At 38.1% G+C, this 22504-nt stretch overlaps 1 protein-coding gene across 1 annotated transcript; it reads right to left on the minus strand.

The window, feature by feature from the left end:
* Positions 1–17392: 17392 nt before the first annotated feature.
* Positions 17393–22427, minus strand: LOC115728500 (chaperone protein dnaJ 15). Its single transcript, XM_030658826.2, has 11 exons — positions 21990–22427; positions 21264–21387; positions 20550–20632; positions 20371–20482; positions 20172–20276; positions 20008–20058; positions 19627–19716; positions 19414–19522; positions 19119–19267; positions 18979–19032; positions 17393–17936 (listed from the first exon to the last, which is right to left on the minus strand). Exons 1-11 carry the CDS (start codon positions 22112–22114, stop codon positions 17682–17684), a joined length of 1257 nt encoding a protein of 418 aa, XP_030514686.1. The 5' UTR covers positions 22115–22427; the 3' UTR covers positions 17393–17681.
* Positions 22428–22504: the final 77 nt, after the last annotated feature.

The raw sequence follows: 22504 nt of genomic DNA on the forward strand, positions 1-22504 counted from the left end.
GTCGTTGCATGTGAAGCTTATTTATACAAACGCCGGATGAGACAAGACATTGACTGAGCAGGTTGAGATAGATGGATAGAGAGAGAGATGGCCACGGAAGTTGAAAGGAGAGACAGGATAGCCAAAAACAAGGGAATCATCGAGATCACCCACTTCGATATTCGTCACAAATTTTCAAATTTGACCTTCCACGAAATTAACTTATACAATCACAACAATCTCCACTTTAGAAAACCCAATTCATATCGTGCCAATTTTATGTTAAGGCCGGCATCTGCATGGTTAGAATTCGTCCATGCGAGTTAATCGCTCACATCTTGATCGCACGCCGTCACTCTCTCTAATATCCCCGAGAAGGGTCACTGCCATTGCCTATCGCGTGATTACCGCAACAAAATATCGTAATCTGAGCCGTTCACACGAAATTGACTTTTCGAATCCATTTCACGTTATGTCTATCCACTGCGTGTTAAGAAGTCTTATCTCGTTACGGGCAAATGCTAGGCAAGTACCTCAGATTGTGCTTGTATCACAAGCCTTTCCCATTTACTGGTCGCCTTTCCGGCTCATACCTTTCTTTGCCAAAGTATGAATATTATTATTTAGTGTACTGGTCTATTTGGTTAGCGTAAAAAGATTATTCACACGGACCACTGAATTAGTGGACCAACTCATCATCCATTTGTCAAGAATGGACAGCAATTGTTTCATTTATCTCTCTGTTCTCGCACTAAGATTGCTGGCTAGGAAAGAGAGATTCACAGAGGGTTGACAATTCGTATCGTTGGTTGAGAAAAACCAGCATGGAAAGGGAGTAGGGTCTTTCTTTTAAGATGGAATAAGAAATGGGTTATTGTCGTGGCTTTACAAAGTTCCGTTGGAACGGCTATACTTGAATTTAAAAAGATCGATTGTAGCTTATCTACACGAAACTTCCCACAATATGTGTACTAGATACAAATCCTAAAGAACAGATTTCGATGATAATATGAACCCAATGAGAGCTCAACTTGCTTTAGATGAAACTTTCCCCAGGGTGTTGTTGGTCAAGGTCGTCCATGACATTCCGACAAAGGTGGGAGGTGGCGACGGCAACGTTGATGTCTATATAGGCGGGAGAATGGTGGTTGCCCGTGGCAGAGGGTGGTGTGAAAATTTAGGTCAGGGTAAGGGCGTTGGGTTTGTCGACCATTCGAGGTTAAAGCTTTTTCTGAGGTTCTTTTTCGAAAGAGAATATTTTAGCTTTTATACAAAGTAGGGTTGCGAGGATAGTTTTAGAAATGGAGAATACAAGAAAGTAAACATGCAAAAGTAGATGACGGTTTTTGGCAATTCAAATTGAATACGGAAAAGTAATGAGATCCTAATTGAGTTCGAAATATAACATAAACTTCAACATAAATGTATGTTCTGGTCTGATTCCGTCACACTATTTCTTACATAAGAAGAGCAAAACTTGGTATTTTTTTTTTCCAACTCGGATGCTATCGCAACTTGCTACAGATATTCTCTCTCTCTCTCTCTCTCTCTCGATGCTTAATCCCAGGAGCCGACACCACCAACTACCGCCACTCCCTTTCCAAAAAAGTCAAAGACATCCATGCACACAAGCACTTCAGGATCACTCCCAATCCCATGTCCATGTCTTCAAAACTTAGAGCTTTCGTTCAGGAACCCGAACTTTGTCTGTAACCCACCTGTCATGATCACCCTTTCCTTGCAAAATCGACCATCAGATCCTCCTGTTCCATATATGAAAAACAAAGGAACCCACAATCTCTCTCTCTCCCTCTCTAGCGCACCTAATCAAGCATCTCTGATATGATGCCCCCCACCTTTGTGACAAAAGTCAACATCGGAAAGAAAGCTTTGGCCAATCTGCTTGCTCGAAGCTTTTGTCCGAAAGGGGCCGCACAATCACATTAACTCGAACCGAATCCCCCGTCAGGTGTTTCCAAATGATGAAATGATTAACGTACGCTTGCGTGATTGACGTTGAAACCTATATGGGAGCCTTCGGTTTTCAATGTTGGTGGTGGGGGGGTGGGTGGTGGTTTCTCTCCAGAAAAGAAAAGAGAGATCCGGCTAGAATCTTCTAATTGTGGGTTTGAGTGGGAGGGTGGTGTTTAAATTTTGTAAAACTCCACCTTGACCAAAAGATCAGATCACATGACTTGTTATTCAAAACTATTGCTAGTCAAATTCACCTCCAGCAAGAAAAAAACTTTCTCCATATAAACTATTTTTTTTTATCTAGGATATGTCACAATATAATATAAGGATAATGACACAAATGATCCATAAACTTTGGCTCAATGTGTAATGTGATCCGTAGAATTTTGGTACATATTTAATGTAGTCCCCGAACTATATGAAAATGCTCAATATAATCCTTCAATTAATTTGATATTATGAATAACATTTATTATTTTCATATGATCTAGGGACTAAATGGAACATACACCACGACTTTAGGGACTACATTGAACAAGTGAAGTGTTTATGGACAACATTAAACAAGTTAAAAGTTCATGGATCACATTGCATATTGAGCCAAAATTCAGAGACTATTTGTGTCGGGTTTCCTGTAATGTAATTTCTTCAATACCCGACATTGTAGGGAGAAATGTTAAAAAAGTCATAAACCTATTGCATTAGTGCCAATTCAATCCTAAACCTTTTTTTGATGTCAATTCAGTCTTAAACCTTTTGCACCGGTGCCAATTAAGTCCTAAAACTTTTATTGATGCTAATTTAGTCCTAAACCTTCTATATTGTAGCCAATTCAATTTTAAATCTTTTATATTTATACCAATTGAGTTAATCCGGCCAATTTTGACCAAAAATCACTGATGTGGACATCGATTGTTCTACATGGCACGGCTAGCGCTAACTTGGATATTTTTTAATATTATTTTAATATTTTAAATAGTTTTTTAAACATTTTTTTTTCATTTTTTTCAAAATTATTTTTAAAAATTATTTAAAGTATCATAAAATATTAAAAAAATATCCACGTTAGCGCCAATCGTGCCACGTAGGATAATTGACGTCCATGCTAGTGATTTCCAATCAAAATTGGCCGAATTGACTCAATTGGCATAAATGTAAAATTTTAGGACTAAATTGGCATTATTGTAAAATGTTTGGAACTGAATTGACACTAATAAAAGGTTTAAGACTTAAATGACATTAATACAAAATGTTTAGGACTGAATTGGCACAAAAAAAAGTTTAGGACTGTATTGGCACTAATGCAATAGGTTTAGGACTTTTTTTATGCTTTTCCCCGACATTGCATATGTTCGTCCATGCAGTAAATGACCGCTTTGTCGAAACGCCAACATAACAACTCTTTTTTTTGTTGTTGTGAGAAACTTTTTCATGGAACGTGTAACGTATCGTTTTTGCAATAGCTAGCTCAGCTAGACACTTAGTTGTTTGCGTAGGACAAACCCTAATGAGAAAACAGTGGGCATGTGCTCAAAACATTTCTTCTTTTCCAAGTCTTAATCACAGCTCCAAACCATGACCCACCATGTCTATTGTCGAAAGCCCTCCCCCAAAATTCAAACCCACCTTTGGATAAGAAAAGCTTATGTCCTTTCTCGACAGTTTGATTTCTCTTAATTAATCGACCGTCATCATTACTGCCATAACCAGCTGGAGGTTTCTCATCCATAGACAATGTATAGTTTAGTTTAGTCGACTTAGCTTGCTACTTGGTCATGCCCCATGCTCGATCCATTGCAGTTTCTAGATGCATAAACATTTTTCAAGATGCTGATATCGTGATGATAAACGGTTATTTCTTGATAATATCATCAGGCTACAATATCTTGCTCACTTGGTCTACTTGCTGCAGCCTCTTAGCACATGGACCGCCGTCGGCTTCGTCTCTGCCACCATTGCCGCTGTAGTCGCTCCATCGTCTTCGTAGCTTCCCATCCATCGCCAGCCACTTGTCATCATCGTTCGTTGGTCTCTCTGTTTCAGAGAGAGAGAGAGAGAGAGAGAGAGAGAGAGAGAGAGAAGAGAGACTGATGTTTGGATAGGATAGTTTTCTTTCTTGTGTGCAATTGTTTAAGTTAAATTTGCACTTGGGCGATATAATTCGCGTGGGTAATATCAACACGATGATTATAGTAAAAGACAATTCTATAACCCACACATGCTACTCTTGACGTCTCGATAAATTTTAACTTTCGCTTAAAACCTCATTTTCATGAACCGGATGTTGAAATTTATCGAGACATCGAGAGAAATGCCGAAACGGTATAAATGACTTACGTGTCCTTCTTAATAGCTTGATTCTTTTTCTTTTTTTTGGGTGGGGGAGAGGCCCAGTACATTTTTTTTTATAGATATATAAATCATGTAAATGCACACGTCACAATTCAATTCAATTCTTAACGATCCCTCTCGTACTTAATTTGGTCCATTGCTCTTGTTATCCTGTCTCTACTGGTCCCTTTAACATGTTTGAGTCTACCTCCCGTGTTTCACGTGCGGGGCCTTACTTGTATACGATGAGAATGTTGAACTTCTAGGAAAACGATTCATCCAACGAATTCATATCGTCTAATTTTTCACATTCTTAGTGGTTCGAAATGTAGACCCGTTCGCGGGGACCATGCTTTAAACTTCTAAACGTCGGCCATGGATTGGAGAGTGCCTTTCATGCTGATTCGTTATTGTGATTGAATTAGACCTAGCAATCACACTTTATTTTTTTGGCTAATTAAAACCTAACGATCTTTTGCTTTTGTGAGAATCCGATGTCATGATCTTTTTTTCCTTTTTTGATTAAAGAATATTTGGTAAATCTTCATGTTTTCCTCGCTCTGGGGAACATTGGAAGCCAGTAGCGACGGTATGGTCCACCAACACCCAGCAGGACGCCTTACTATATCTCTGCTCATTAAAAAAAAAAAGGGTAGAGCTTTTGAGGATTGGACGAATGTGGCGAGCATTTAGTGGGACTCTTCAGAGCCCAACGAGCTCATATGTTGCGTAACTAGGCGCACAAACATAATGAACTAAAGAGTAAGGTCGAGAAAGAAAATCAAGACACAAAATCTATTATGATTCACTCTTACACTAGGGTTACATCAGCAGATGATTTTACTGTGATTAGCACATGCCACATCTCTATTATAACTCTCAATTACAAGATAAGAAGATATTATATATACACTTTACAACTATTGATGGATCCAAACTCAAATTATTAATAAAATACGGAATCAAATTATAAAAGCCTTCTGTCGGTTCGAAGGCTCTGCCTCGGCGACCCTACCAAGACGGCCACTGGATCTTCGTCCATTCACTGGAGAGCGAGATCCCCATATCTTTTTGTCGATAGAGAGTATGAATTAAATCCCAACACAGCAAGTTGAACACGGGTAAGAAAAGAAATGCTTGGACTCTTCCATGAACTGTTTCTTTCTGATCGATCTTTTCATGTGCACTCTCTCCGGCATTATTGGCATCCAGAAAGTGCGGCAAAACTGTGCAAATCACGGCACTGTGTCCGTGGGGTTTTGTTCATCGTTTCCCGCAGGCTAGAAGACAAAACGAGAAGGGAAACATAATGCAGCGACCCGCCAAAAGTACTCTTGTATCTAAGTCCTCGTTCCTTGGATCCCACTCTATCGTCATTCACTAGCTTTGATTGATCGATATAGATGAAGACGTACTTGATTGATCGATATAGATGAAGACGTACCACATTGAGCTCTCAATTTGATGTTTTGTTTGAGGTTGGGGGGCACGACATAACCTAACATGTAATATAAGTACCGTCACTTGGACGGATCGGTGTGCGATCTTATGATAGAGGCAAGGAAGTTAACGTGTATAGTCGGTTCAATGTCCCAAAGGACGGTCTTCGATGTGTAGGGCTTGGACCAAAAATCACCATGCACGGCAAGGTGGATCCAAATAAATTGAGTAGTGTTTCAGTGCATAAGATTGTGGCTTGCCGAGGTTAGCCATGCCGGATCCGGGCGAGGCTCGACCTTGCTGGCGGCAAGTAGGGGTGAGCTTCGCTGGCCCTCGCCTTTGGCCGGTCGCTGGGCTCGGCGATCAGCCAGAGGAGGAAGAAGAAGAAGAGAAAAAAAAAACAAGAAAAAGAAAAAAATATTTAAAATTGGCCACGTCGGTGTTGTCCGCACCATGTCAGCGATTTCCGGCCAAAATTAGTCATCAAGACTGAATTGGCATAATTGTAAAAAGATTTATGACTGAATTGACAAAAAAAAAAAATTATGGCTGAATAGTTTTCTTTGGCCCCTTGAATCGTTCTTTACTTTAGTCATTGATTGATGGGCTGCCGACATTATTCTACATAAGATTGCCCGAATCCTAAGCGTGCCCCCACCACCACCATGTTGTTTCAATCAAGGGAATTCGAGCAACCCAACATTAAAAAAAAAACAGCAACATTTTCGCAATTGATTGTTCTTGAGACACCATATCATTCGAGGATTCCATTATCTTTTCAAACCAACTTTAATCGTCAAGCGATGACTTTTCTGACTTTTCGAGCTTAAAAAAAAAATAAAAAATTGGGGTTTCGAGCAATCCAAAACAAATGGGGATGTGGTTGTGACAAGCAATGCGCCCATTCCAATCATAAGTGTTTTCAAGTGACAATAACCTACTTTCATTAGAATAATAGCATAGGTTAAGATAGAAGGAAATAAAAAAATGGTGAGGGGGTTGGGTGGAGTTAGCTTTAAGTCATGTGAAGTGACACTTTCTCTCAACAAATCATTTGATTATATGCCTAAATTATTGGGTTATGCTGTGCCTAGGTTGCAGTCTAGCATGTCCATATCTGAAAATTAGACCCAAAAAAAAAAAAAAAACATGTTGGCCAATGAGATTCTAATGTAGTATTGTTTAAGGTAATCAATGGAGAATCCCATGAAGAGATGAGGTTCGGAGAGAGACTTTGGTCAATTTAGATGAGACAAGAGATATGTGCTTGGGGCTCATGATAAAGGGAGACACTAAGATAGATGGCTACACAGGCAGCCACTTGATTAATCTGTGTTTAACCTAATAAAGCGACATTTAGGTGAGCATGTGACCTGACATATGATTGCGCTTCTATATTTATTTTGAAGTCGTCTAGTTTAGTAGCACCTATCCTACCATGTGGTTCTCCTTTGAGCTTATACAATTCCTCTATTTGGGTCGCAATTATTTATATGGTAATCCTCATATATGTCATATCGCGGTAATTACTGTAACAACTGCCATTTTTTCTCTTGTTTCGCTTGAAACCCGAAACCATAGATTATCGATAAAAACCCATCCTTGTGCAACATTGTGGTTGTGGGAAGAACCCGTAAATAAGTGATGTGGGAAGCTTTAACACCGTCTTTCAAGTGTAAATCGAATTAAGAACAACACGTGAAATTAGACGAACATAGGGCCGCACATGCGAAATAAACCGGGGCCGAACTTTACTTTGATATCAAATTAGAAAGTTCAATTAAAAAACTTGATTTGGCTTGCATGTACGAGAGTGTGTTAGAGTATTCCACATTGCTTTCTTACGGCCTTATATAATCTCCATCTACCTATAAACTTAAGTTTTTGAATTGATCTTTCTAAAAGATCAACAAAAATAGGTTGCAAAGCGGCAATTAACAGGAAGGTCGTTGTAGGTTGTGGGGAAGGTTCACTTTCACTCCAATCCCTATATTTTTCTTTTTTTTCATTAGTGCTTGTACAAATTTTTTATGACAATCTAATAAGTCATTCCAATGAATTTTCTTATTCATTGGCAGTCGGCAGGGTTTGCTTTGGTGTCAGCATCAACTCGCTCACTATCGAGGGGGCTCAAAGCAAAAACTTCCTTCGGCTTATAAACGAGAACTACAGCGACCGTAAGTGTATGATTTACCATCTCGAGATTATTCAAGTTGGTATCGCATGTCAATAACCAATGCCTAACTCAACATCCCCCCATCAGATCTTGAAAGGTAATTTGAAATGAATGTACTTGCTGTTCTTCTAGTCCCCTCATCTAAATGCTACAATGAAGGGATGAAAGCTCAACATCTCTAATCAACTACATGTAATTAACAAAGTCTGTGATGTGACGGGAAAATTTCTAAAAATATCCTAAATCTATTGTAATTGTGCCAATTTAGTCCACTTTCTTGGCCGGCGCCGACATGGATATTTTTTTAAAATATAATTTTCATATTTTTTTTCTTTCTCTTTCATTTCTTTTCTTTTTTGCTACTACTGTGGCCGATGAGGGCTTCTCGGCCCTCGACAGGCCTTGCCGATCGAGGGCGAAGGCGGCCATGGCCTTCCCAACCTCGGAGAGACCGGTCGGGGGCCACGAAGCTCGGCGGGTGGCGAGCATTGGTGATCCTTGCCGGCCACAAAATAAAAGGAAGAACAAAAAAAGAAAAGAAACATAAAAACTTAATTAAAAATTTGAAAAATATTTACAAATTAAAATATCATTAAAATTGATCACGTCGGCGATGACATTGCCACGTTTGCATTGGCTGGCCAAATGGACTGAATTGACACGAATGTAAAAGATTTGGGACTGAATTGGAAAAAAAGGTTTATGACTAAATTAGCACAATTACAATATATTTAGGACTGTTTTGGTAATTATCCCCGTGATGTGAGGGATTTTTACTTAATATTTGAATATGGCTCTTCTATTTGGATGCTCACTCGTGGTCTGTCACGTCAATGTCGTGCACCGTCACTCGATATTGTTGGTCTTGAAAAAACGTGTGGAGACCCGATTCTCGAGATTCGGCCACGGTACATGTCTTAGGAGATCGACAATACTCTCGAAACATTCGGCGCAATATATAGAGCGAATTTCTTCTTGGGAAAATCAAAAAGTCTATTGCGATATCATGTCAAGGGAAAGCTTTATATGTGGGGAAACCTTAAGACTTTGAACATGAAAAACAGATGAAGCGCATCGAAATAATGTAAGACATAATGAATGCGCCAAGGCCACCGAAGGACGAAAGTCGTGCATCGCCCTTCACTCATAAGACGTAACGTGAGGAATTGGTTCATTCGATTGTCGGGGAGAATTATTTCAACTTTTTAAAGTACTCGACCCCGTCGTGCACTTTGGCTGTTAGTGCTCGTGAGGGAGAGAATTACCACAACAATTTTTATCTTATTATAATTACGTCAATTCAATCCTAAATCTTTTGTATTTATGTCAATTCAGTCAATACGGTCAATTTGACCGAAAATCATTGACGTCGCATGGCTGGCCCTAACGTGAACAATTCTTAATAATCTTTTAATTTTTTGTCAAATTTTTATTTACTTTTTCTTTTCTTTTTTTTCTTCATTTTCTTCTTCCTCTAGTCGGTCACTGAACCTCGGAAACCGGCCGGAGGTGAGAGTTGGCAAGGTCGACCTTTAGCAAAGCTTGCCCTTGCCGGACACTAGCGAGGGTGGGCTTCACCAAATCTGGGCGAGGTCGAGCCTTGCCATGCCCGGACGAGGCTCGCCGTCACTAGTGACCTGTGGAGGCGAGCTTCGCCAGAGGCTGGTGAGGTCAACTCCATCGGCCCTCATCTTTGACCGATAGCAGGGCGTTAGCAACGGGTTGGAGAAAGAAGAATGGATGAAAAAAAAAATTTGAAAAAAAATTAAATAGTACTAAAAAATTATTCATGTTAGCGCTATGTCAGCGACTTTCGGTCGAACTTTATCGGAAAGGACTAAATTGATACAATTGTAATGTGTTAAGGATTTTTTTTAGTAATTTCTCTGCTACTGCATGTGCATGGGAAGAGGTTCCGTTTGACTTCTTTAATGGCATACGAGAAACGCTTGCTGGAGTCAATCGATATTATTGTCTAGAGTCATTCTACTGAATTAAGATTAATCACGTTTATGAAAAATCGGTTGGAACGGCATAGGATCCCAGTCCTGTAGAGAAATGCAGATTCCAACGCATTTCCGAAATTCTGACTAGTTTTGTCCATTATATAATCTACGATTCTATGAAATCTGTCTGATATTCTAGCGACATGTCAAAGTATTTATACAGCTTCGCAGTAAGGATCCATGAATTTGGGGGAAAATAGTCTTTTTTTGCAAGGATGATTTTGATGATTTTGGTTCAGTGGTAAAGGTAAAATGGCCATTTATGGTGTCACGAGTTCGATTCACGTCGTGAACAAATTCCTAAACAGCTCGCGTTGTGCTGCCTAGGAGTGACATATCTCGTGCGGGAGACTTCTACAGAAACGGACTCATGGCCACGGGCCGTGAACCGGCAATTCCGGTTCGTGGCCACGATGGAACCGGAACCGGTCCTTGAAGGGGTGGTTCCGGTTCCGGTGTAGAATCGCCGGTCCCGGGCCGGTTCAAGGCCCGGTTTCGGTTCCGAATTTAAAATTTAATTTTAAATAATAAATTATGAAATTAAAAAATAAAAAATTATCAATTATAAATTATAATCAAATTGTACATTGTAATCAAATTTGAGAGGAAATGGGCTTAAATTTAATGAATTATCATTAAGCGCCTACATATCTTCTTGGAGATAAAAGAATCAAAGCCCATGTAGTTCTTTTACCTTTGATAATCCCAACTTACCTCATCGTCAATCGTCGCTACTCGTTGTGGTATCCGTGGCGGTGGTATCTCCACTATCATCATTGAAGGATTCGTCGTCTCGATTCAGCTATTGTTGTCGAAATTTAGCCTTTGTTCAATTATGGACACAAGCTTGAGCTTCCACCGCATCCAGATTTAATCTTGAACGGCGATTGTCCAAAATTAATCCTCCAACGCTAAATGCTTGAAGGGGTTGCTGACATCCGTCCCGCGATGAGAGCAAGGACTGGGAATTGGGTTGAATGAATCTTTCACCACTCCAGAATTTTGAAATCTGGCTTGTGTTCGGAATCACGGAACTCAAAAGCAATGGTTAAATAATTTTCTAATTCGAAAATATTACTTGTTGCTCCTTTTTGTCTTTTTTGTCTATTAATTAACAGATTGTACCATCTACTAAGTCTACCACTCTCCTCCCTTTGTGAGCCACTAGATTGAGAAGATCCACTATCATCTAAACCATTTCTACTACAAAATTTATTATATAATGTTATTATAGCATTTTTAACCTCTATTTGTATAGTTTTAATATATACTATTTCATTCAAATGTAAACATTCATAATAATAATCATTCAGATAATCATACAAATCATCTAATTTAGTACGTGGATCGAAAATAATATCAACCAAATAAATAAGAGGAATGCAAGCATAATAATGCAGCCATTTTGCTTTTATTGCTATAATAGTCGGAGCTAATTGAACATCTTACTCATATTTACAAAAAATACCAGCAATGTTAACATACTCTATTAAAAATAAATACGTATTAGAACAATAAACACCAGATAAAGTATAAGTTGCATCATTAAAAACTTTCAAAAAATTTAATTTTTTTTTGCAAACAACCCAATCTTGAGGGAGTAAAGTAATTTCGGAAACATTATTTGAAATAAACGTACATAATAAATCTTTATAAGCAAAAGATTGATGAAACAACTCATAGGTATAATTCCAACGAGTCGAAACATCTTTTGGAAATTTTTTTGATTTTTGTCAATGTGATTTACAAAATCTGTCATATTCTTTCATAACTTGGGAACGACTCTATAAAAATTTAATTGCTCTCTTTATTGGGGTGAGAAAAGTTTCAAAAGTTCGTAAACCATCTTGTACGCATAAATTTAAAACATGACAAACACATCTAATGTGAAAAAATTGTCCGCCAAAAGAGAGTTTACAAATATTTTCTAAATCGGAAATGGAAGCGGTATTTGACGCGGTATTATCAAAATCAACTGAAAAAACTTTATTAATCAAATTATATTATTCTAAAACTTGCCTAATATTTTATAAATATTATTGGTGGTATGCCTTTCATCAAACACTCTAAATGCAAGTACTCTTTTTTTAATGTTCCAATCGTCATTTATCAAATGGCATGTGATACCCATATAAGAATGAATTTACCAAGAATCACTCCAAATATCACTATATATATGCACACGTCTATTGAAATCCATAAAAAAGTTTTGGAAAGCCTTTTTTTTTTTTTTGGGTAAGACAAGTATGTATAGATCTTTCAAAAAGCTAGATACAAAAGATACCGGGCACAAAAACCATGAACTCGGTATGGCACGAGGGGTGTCATGGAGAGTTCAACGGTGACCGGTCGCAAAAAACATCCAAAATACGGGCAAGAGCCAAAAGGCTAACAAGCTAACAGCGGAAAAGAAAGGCCAAACAAGTGGCCAACCAAGAAAACCAACCAACAAAACAAAGGAACTAAGCTGGAAGTTAAAGGAGACTGCAGTAAGTGGCAGCTTCCGAAAGAAACAGAGGGAACAGATGAACACCGGGAGACAGAGAGTCGCCAAGGAGACTATGTGGAGACATCCGCAACAGCAGATCACGCGGGTAAAGTGTTGAGAATAGTTCACGTTTTTTTGTGGAAAGCCTATGTGGAAAGCCTATGTTGAGAGTCGCCAAGGAGACTATGTGGAAAGCCTTTTTTTTTGTTTTCTATACACCCTAAAAAGTTCACATTTAAGAATAGTTCTTGGAACAGGTTTTGCTTGCAGAGTACATGTAGTGTTGATCAAAAAATTCAAGCCAAAACTTTCACCAGTAGTAAAAGGTAAATGTTCAATGGCAACATATTGAGCTAATGTTTTTTTTATAAAGTTCATCACTATAACGAAAAAAAGGAAAAATGTTAGGATTGGCGTATACAGAAATTTGTTGTTGCTTGATGTTGATTCCCGCTTGCGTTGCATGTTTTTGCATCGGATACCGATGGTATGTTCCATAACCGTCTCCTTTATTAAAATTATATGATTCCGTACAATATTTACAGTTTATCTTGTACTTATCTCTGCTTACATGTACCTTATCGAAGTGTTGCCATAAATTGGATGTACTCTCCCGGGCCTACCGTTCTGGCTCCTTTGTTGTCGATGTTTCTTCGACGTCGATAGGAGGATGAATATTTTCTTGCGTTAGGACGTGCTCGACGTTGGGAACATAGTTGATATTATCATCATCGTCTACCTAACATGTAAACTCACAAGGATGATGATCATGAAGTTGAGGATAATCGGATTCTCCCATCCCCATCGGTATCGGGCTCTTTCCCCTTTTACTAGCTCCGCTTCCATTTGCCATTTTTTTTCATAAAATTGAGCGGAAAGGCGATTCAGAAAATTGACAGAATTGAGCCGGGATTCAGCGGATTAAGAGAATTTGAGAGGAGAGAATTGAGAATTGAAAGAATTTGATAGAATTTGAGAGTAATTGTGAGAAAAAATGAAAGGGGGAGGGAATGGTATTTATAGAAATTTTAGAAGAAAAAAAAAGTGTATGGGTTTTCATAATTGCAACGGCCCGGCCATTGGGAGGGTGGGGCCAAGGGGGAGAGGAAAAGAGCCTTCCCCAATTATTTTTTTGGCCGGTTCCTAATTTTTTAAAACCAGAACCGGCCCGTGAGGGGCCGGGCCGGTTCTAGTTCGGAACCGCCGGTCCCGATCAATAAGGCGGCTCCGATTCTTCCACGGGCTGGTTTCGGGCCCAAACCGGCCCGTGGCCATGTCTATCGCTAACCTCAGACTTTTGAGTCGCGGACAGTACATAGCAATTATGACTCAAATGGATGGGTGGGATGAGGCTGACATCAAGGCCTTTTTGGCAATCAATATAACGGATGCGACACTTGTAATATTCCGATTGTGTCAATTTAAATCTAAATTTTTTGATGAGTTTTCAACGTAGTAGTTTCGGCTAATTATCCAAAAGGTTTAGGACTAAATTGAAATAATTAAAAAAATTTAGAACTAAATTAGTAAATTGTCAAAAGGTTTGAGACTAAATTGACACAATTGAAAGATTTTGGATTGAATTGGCCACCATACAGTAGTATTATAACTTTTTGGATAATTTTCTCCTTATGTTAACCCCTAGGGCATCGCTAGTCCCAGTTGCCCTCCCCATTGTTTGTACTTATAAAAATAGATATTATTCACAACATAAACAACAATTGGATTGAACATATACGGCAGCTAAATAAGCACTCAAAGTTGGGGAAGCATTTAGTATGACTAGCATTGTTGAATATTAGAGGTGTCAAACGGGTGGCTTGAGTCAGGTCAAATATGATCCCACCTATATTGACTCATTTAACTAGTTTTGACCAATTTTCATGCAGTATAATGATAATGCTAAAACACTTTCTGCAAAAAATTTTCAATTTGTTTAGTTATTTAAAAATTTATTTCGTTATTTTATTTTTATTTTCTAGTTTCTTTTTCTTTTTTTTCCCTCCGAAATCCTGCGGCCAATGACTGTGGCAACTAGTGGCATTCTACTTCTTTGAACAGTTTTTGTATTTTTTAATTTCATTCTTTTTTTACTTATAAAAAATAAAAATAAACAACAAAAAATAGAAACAAATAAACTAATAAACCTTATAAGCTAAGTGAATTGTAAATGAGATGGGTTTGTCTAGCTAAACGGGTTGTAGATGGATTTAAAGACAAACCCATTTACGACACACATATAATTGAACTTAAAATTCATACCAATTAACAACCCATTTATTAGAACTTGACTAACTCATATTTGATCTATTTTATTGAATGTGACTTAAAATATAGGCTTTCAACCCATATTGACACATTTACTGAATACTGGTAGATCTATTCTTTTCGACTCGACTTTTATGACACATACGTAGAAAGTATTGGAGGGCCCGCATCATAGTTTGGTCAAATTGGAGCATCAGCAAGTAGAATTTGAACTGAAATCTCAACAAGTAAAAGAGAGATTACTTTTGCCGCTGACAATTCAAAAAGCTGGATCGAAGAGACGTGCATCAGATGTGGATGATCCTCCCATGAGTTTTTTCAGGGAGGACCAAAACCTAAGCAGACAAAAGACACTCCTCGTTTCGCACGTCAGAATTGAACCTTTGGACAGGCAATTATTGCATCCGTTGTTGATGCGTGTTCAACGTGATCAATGTTAAGATTAGAAGCACGATCACAACGAAATAAAAAATAAAGGTAAAAAAGAGAAATCGGCATACAAAGATTTATCCTGATTCACTTTAAATTAGAGTTACTTCTAGCAGATAATTCTACTATAATTAGCATATTTTATTGTTTTGTTATAACTCTCAATTATAAGAAAAAATGATTATATATAACCGCATCTATTCATAGGTGCAAGCATAAATTATCAATAAATACGAGCTTAAATTGTAAAAATCTTTTGGCATCCGGGGGGCTATGCCGAGACGGCCTTTTTGGACTCCGTGCTTTTCTGTCAATAGAGAATATGAACCATATCTTAATAGTCAAAACTATGATAATAGCTGTAGTTTTGTTTTCAATTTTGATTGAAGTGTACGGAAAGAAAGAGAAGCAAATGCTGCTGATTTGTTTGGTTACAAATGATGTTCTTCGACTAGGTGGGTAACCTCTATTGAACTTTCCTGAGAGAAGAGTGACGTATTCTCATTTGCCCAAATCGATATCATCAGCATTCAAGCCCCTAAGTGCAGAATACATACAGTTCAAGGGAAAATCTTGATTATACATACGGTTTCTCATTCTTTCGCTTAAGTAAATAGAGTTACGTTAGCGAATATCCAAATGTCATTTGCAAGACTTTTGAGTGATAGGAGATTTTTTTAACAAAGCTAATTCTAGCTTGCAACCTGTGCCTAGTGGTAAGGGAATTGTGTGATGTGAAAACGTTTAGCTTCAGGTGTGGGGTTCGACTCCCACACTTTACAAAGAGACGGAGTAAAAGTCTGAGAGAGAAAGAGAGAGGTGAATTAGAATAGGACATACAAAAAGAACAAAAAATTTCTCATATGCAAATTGCATTGAAAGTCCGCGAGATGAGATTGTCTACTCATTGTTTTTCGAAGGAAAAATGATAAATTTTAATTTGCTTAGTGTGATCCCTGAACTATTATTACCTATTCAATATAGTCCATAAACTATGTAAAAATGTTCGATGTCGTCTTTCCGTTAGTTCAAATTAACAGTAGATGCTGATGTGGCTTTCAATCTATTAAATTTAAATGATTTATCCAAGTAAAATATTCATCTCAAATTACGACATTACAATCCATATCATTAAGTAACGATGGACAATGGACATGCGAATGCCCTAATTTTTCTTTTCCTTTTTAAAATCAGATGGATAAAAATATGGACATATTGACTCGTCATTTTAAAAAAATCCAACTTATCATGTAATAATCTACGTTATCAAATATGTCTGATTTGTCACGTTTCTCAATAGTTTAGAGGCAATTTTCAAAAAATTAAAAATTTTATAGATCAAATTATATATTATTCAAAGTTAAGGGACAATTTATGTCGTTATAATTTTTTTTTTTTTTGTAATGGCCTAGGGCCATGGGAGCTGAGGTCCAATCACCTAAAGGTCCATAAAACATGCGGCATGCCCCAGGCCTTTGATCCATTTAAGTGATTTCGATTTAGAGCAGTTTGCACACCATTTGCAGGATTTAGATAGGCATGTCCATCGATATTAGATTGCTCACAATTTGGAGTAAAGCACTATGTTCACTCAGGAACAATCATTTTGTTAGAATGACACGCTGCATGAAATGTATGCGACTAATAAATTATAATCTTCAGGCTATATTTGCTTCGAGAAAATAAATGATTTGAAGCATATTTTCCTAAAACTATTGCTTGAAACATAAGTCGTGCATATATACTCTAAAGTTTAGTCTCGTGTGAGAATTATACACGATCTACAAAATACCAATAGGATAGCTTTAATTTCAAAATTCCAATGTATAATGTTATAGCCAGGATTGAACCGCCTATTTTTTCTTTCGATCGAAAGAGTACTTCCATTCATACTTATATCAAATTTGTATGTTTTGTACTTCTATTGTCACTAGGCATGTGGCCCTAATAGTAAAAGGATTGGAGGATAGAGACGCTAATATTATAGGTGCGGGATTCGACATAAGCAAAACTAAAGTCAGAGAGAAGAGAATTAGAAATAGAACGGATAAAAAATAGTACTTTTGTCATCCTTCGGCCAAAAACAAAAAAAGTACTTCTCTTAAACAACATTCACGTGAAGTGATTCCCATATAAATTAAAAACAAAGCTGGTGTCAATATAGCTATGATAAGCAAAACTATCATTAATCTCTCATCCAAAACAAAATGTGAGATTAATCAGTTGCGCACTTAATTTGACAAAAATAAGAAGAAACAACGCCATGTTGATTAAAATTAACAGAAAAAAACCGAGAAAAGAGGACAAAAACATCTCATGTCACCTTCTAATACGCTGCATGAATGCCAAATAAACGTAGCTCGTCCAATGAATAGATCTGGTACAATACAAGTACGCAAAATTCATCACTCCCTATTTTTCACCTTCCAAAATTTGGCTCAACTAATACAACACATGTTCCGAGGCCAGCATACAAGATATAATTGAACAAGAAATAACAAGCCCCACACGAGAATGCGAGACTTACAAATGTGAGGGCTCAAAAGGGTGCAATCTGAATACCGAACCCTTTCGGACGATAATACGCTGTCTAAGTATCTTTTTCACTAAGTTTTTTGTCGGAGCCTCTCGCGTTGAGATTAAACCATTTCTTTTTGGAGGGTTTATCTTTCCCATCAGCGGTTCCGTCTTGCCCTGGACTTCCAGCCTTCGAGTCTTCGCTCGAAACCTTCTCGGCGGTGCTTCCGTTATTCATGTGACCAGCACTCCCGCTACTACTAGCTGACCCCCTCAATATGGTGAAAGAAGAATGGACGCAATCTCGCTGCTTCAACAGCTCATCTACCTGCAATGATTAATCAAATTGACCGGGCCGGTCAGAGACACCAGTCATAAATCCTTTTAATGTTCACTATCAAAACTCGAAGGAAAAAGAAAGGATTAGAAAAGCAGCATCACAGGTGCACCGAGCCCACTGATCTTACTATAAAGGAGGGTTTTAAAGTTCCGATTTCTTGATACGATCAAGTTTGGTAGGGTAAAAGGTTGATTTATTTATTTCTCTTCTTTTCCTTTCCTCTCCCTTTATTTAATAAAAATATTTCTGTTCTCTCTAAAAAACATACTGCACAATCGTCCCGGCATAATGCCCTTTTGTGCCTTGAATCACTTGACAAACCTCACTAATTAGAGAAAATTTCATGATTTATGTTTTCATAAAATTTGGTATTCTATCTACTATGAAAAGGCATGAAGCAAAATTGTTTTGTTAAGTAACTGGTCTTAATTTAATCATTAGTACGTGTCATTTACCTTCTTCAAAAATCAATTTAGCATCCTAAGAGTATTGGATAAAGGAAAAGATTTATCTTCTTGATATAGTTCAAAAGCAATTCTCATACTTGGTTTAATATAATTTGCTCGTATCGAAACAATAAGTCTTCTTAACATCAATAGTCAAGTGAAAATTAATAATGAATAAGGCAAGTTGATCTGTTGCTCTTAAAACGATACCACCATGAAGTTCACTAGTTTTTTAAACTAACACAATGGAAAGATGAATCACGGTGACTGACGGTAGATCTCTTGACCAGTGAATAAACAAAAACTTGAGTTAGAGAGTTGGACCAGTATGCGCAGACAAGCCCAGGCCCATGACCTGAATGATCCTCCTCTCACACTATATGTAAGGAGGACCACATTGCATAAATGAATGCGAGAAACCAGTTTCAAAGTGCTGCATGAGCTTAATTGCACAATGATGCAAATTGAGCCCCATGCGGCCAACCATAGACATGAAAAAATTTGATCATGGTGAGACAAAGATGTCTCAAGACTCCAAACGGGAATCAAGGAGTACGACTGTATAATGGGCTAAAGGAGCTTACAGACTGCTTCTCTTGACTGTATCTGTTGGTCACTTCTTGGTAGCGTGCCAATGCCTACAAAAGCATGGTCTCAGTAAAAGACAAGATCTTTATAGCCAAGCTCCTAAGACAAGAGTGGAGATAAAGGCAACAAGTGATACCGCTCTGTATTCAGTCTCAAATTGTCGTAACTCACTTCTTTTCCGCAAAATTTGAGACTCAACTTCCTTGAGCTTCTGCGTGGTATCCTCGTATGTCTTGGCACAAAGAGCCTCAATTGTATAGGCAGCTGTCTTAAAGAAATTGTCTCCTGGAAAATTCAGGGTGGGTCAGTAAGATAGGTCCACAAAAAATTGCTTTATAATGTTTTCCCCTTAGAGAGAGAGATAGATAATGGGATAAATCCGTGAATTACTGAAGTCATTGAAACAAAGGAAAAACTAAAATTAATCTGACCATAAACAGCAAATATATGGGTTCCAGCTTTGAGTTGTGAAATTTCACAAGGTTGAAGTCCTTCCAACCTTTTAAAGAAAGCAGCTTCAGGGTCCTTTGCCATTGCCAACTGCACAATGATATTGATAACGATTTATTCAGCGATGACAGAAAGACAAGTGTATGTTCAAAACAAAAAGAAGAGGACAGGTAAAGGTAACAAAGCTAACATACCGCATTCACAGTCGAATCCATTCGGTACACTTGAAAATGTAAGAAATACATTCCTGCAGATGTGACCTTGCCCGTTTTCTCAGAGTCTTCCTATATTTGAAGAAACAAGCGTGTTACTAGAACCATCAGTAACCTTATGAATCATGTAGAGCTGACAAGGTACAAAGGAGTGATAATCCTTACTACAGTTTTCTACACGGACCCGTGGTGATGTAATCTATATCTCTCTTTAACGATTTTCATGTAGTCTAATTTCAAGGACGTAATTCCATTTTAAGATTGCTGAAGACTGCAACAAATATTGTGCCAAAATGCTAGGGGCAGTTCTCTATGTAATGACAGCAGCAGATTTGACAAGAGGCACATCAAGGATTAAGTTACCTGTAAGGCCAACCCATAACCACCAGTGGCATCTTGTTCAAAGTAAAGTAGCTGGATATATACAGAAGAATGCGGCATTAATTTTTCCCCCAACTATACAGGAAAGGAAGACGTTTGCAATGGTTAATGAAAATCTAGGACATCCTTGGAGACATTTTAAGTACCTTAAATTTGCTCTGAGCTGTGGATGTAACTCTGACCACTAATCCTGCCTCAGCCTGTTGCTCATTGATTGTTACACCAAAAAAGTGGGCACACTGCTTTTCAACCTGAAAATAGAGAATACATTTGTTTTTGTGTTTTGAGTCGACGACTATGCAATTGACATATGAGAAAGTTTTCCCATGGGGACAGGACAAGCACCTTTCCACTAACTGATGTCCCAATTGGAAGGGGTCGAACTGTCACTGTACCATTCATAGCTTCTTCAAGAACAGTGGCGGAGATCGATGTTTTGATGGGCACGCCAAGCTTGCTATAAAATAATAGTGAGACAGGAGATATTACTTAACTGAAGAAGTAACGTTCAAGTGAAACTTTACCTGAATAATGCTGCAAACACTGTATTGACAGTTCCCAGGTTAGACAAGTCGATTTCCACATCCAAAGCATCCGTATCAAGTGCCTGATGCAATTATTTGGAAAAAGCAACAAAGTCATACCGATGCATTGTAGCACTAAAACAGCAAAATCAGAACAAGAGTGATGAAGGACCTGACACAAGCAAGTCCATTGATAAAAATGATATCAGATGAAAATGTGAAAATTAGAGAGAAGATATTTTAGATATCTTAACATTGACATGCATCAGCAAGATAAAAACTCTTAAATTCCAACTGACAGATGGTCATCCATAAGGATGCAGTGCGGTTTCATCAAACAATTGAACGGGCAAAGTTGTCCTCGACAGTTCCAGTATCAGATTCAGGTGATCACCTGTCAGAGCTGGATTGTATCCAGTACACCACATAATAAAGAAAATAAGACCTGAAGTTTCTAAAGTGCCTCTAAAGCTAGATTTGCAGCATTGAAGGGATCAGCCAACAGTAACTAACATGTTTGAATCAATCTTTGACCACACCAACACAAATTAACAAATTTATTTCCATTTCACTCTCAAACATACAAGTAAAAGATCTCACTCCCCAAAAGTCATACATTTCATCCACATGATATTACTTTGGCATTATATTATACATGCACAGGCAGAGTTCTAAATCTCACGATAAGGCATATAGTAAGTTAGAAGAACACACCTCAAATCCTGCACTGTCGTATTGCCTTCTTTTCTCTGGATCAGACAAGATACTATAAGAATATGCAACCTCCTTAAAAAGCTCCGCAGCTTCAGGATTATTGGTGTTCTTGTCAGGATGATACCTGCCCATAAGAAATTGTAATCACTAACACTGCATTGAGATCACTCACGGCTACCATAATAACACAATCAACACGACAACCAAGAATGTGCACATTTATATGTTGAAATCCTACTCGTCATAGGGAATTACTTCAAACAACCGTGAACCAGGACGACTCCATCACCACTAATTCACTGGAATAATATCTGTGGCAGGTCAAATACTTCAAAGCAAGATCGACAGAAAATCATTCGTTGCCAGACCTTACTAGAAAGATAGTTTCTCTCACAAGTGCACAGAGCTTCCTCATAAACTCCAAAAAACAATAAGAGCAGCATCCACTTTCAAAGATCCCATACCCGACGCAATCACGATACCCATTCAGCATTCACACGCCTAATCTTGCTCAACAAGCCCTAAAATACTTGCTGAACTCAAATGGACATGATAGATTTCAAGAACCAGATACGCACATTAACCGAGCAACATAGCAGATTGCAAGCAGAAATTAAAGTTCTTGCAGACACCCACAAACGTTCAACGACAAAGCTTATAAATTTGGCAGGAAAATTTAAGAGGGGAAAAAAAAAGAGAAGAAGGAAAAGCAAGGAAGCGACATACTTGAGGGCAAGCTTTCTATAAGCAGATTTGATCTCTTGGTCAGTGGAATCTCTCGATACGCACAAGACCTCGTATGGGTCTCGCCTGATTGCGGGTGCAGATGCACCTTCGACCTTCGACCCCATCTCTGTGTCTGTGTCTGTGTCTGTCTAGAAGGACGATGTCCACAACGCCTATATGAATCTGCAGTTTCTTGGGATAATTCAACGATCCCTAATCTTCAAGTCGAGCTATTCAGGGTCAACAAACTCCCCACCACAAAATAAAATGAGAAATTAGTGCCTTCCCGGAACGAAGTATGACAAAGGCCGAGAAAACAAGAACCGTTCTTTTCTAATGAAAGGCATGAAATTGACGGCGAAATGCGCCAAATCAGCGAAAACGGATGAAGACTTTTCTCGTGCGGGGTGGAAATCAATAGTTTTGTCAGTTGAGGATTGCAAGTGGAAAAGAAAAAAAAGATAAAAGAGTGTTTATTTCGGTTTTGGCTTTCTTACCGTGCGGATGAGAAATGC

Source organism: Rhodamnia argentea, chromosome 6, assembly GCF_020921035.1.
Source record: "Rhodamnia argentea isolate NSW1041297 chromosome 6, ASM2092103v1, whole genome shotgun sequence".
NCBI lineage: Eukaryota > Viridiplantae > Streptophyta > Magnoliopsida > Myrtales > Myrtaceae > Rhodamnia > Rhodamnia argentea.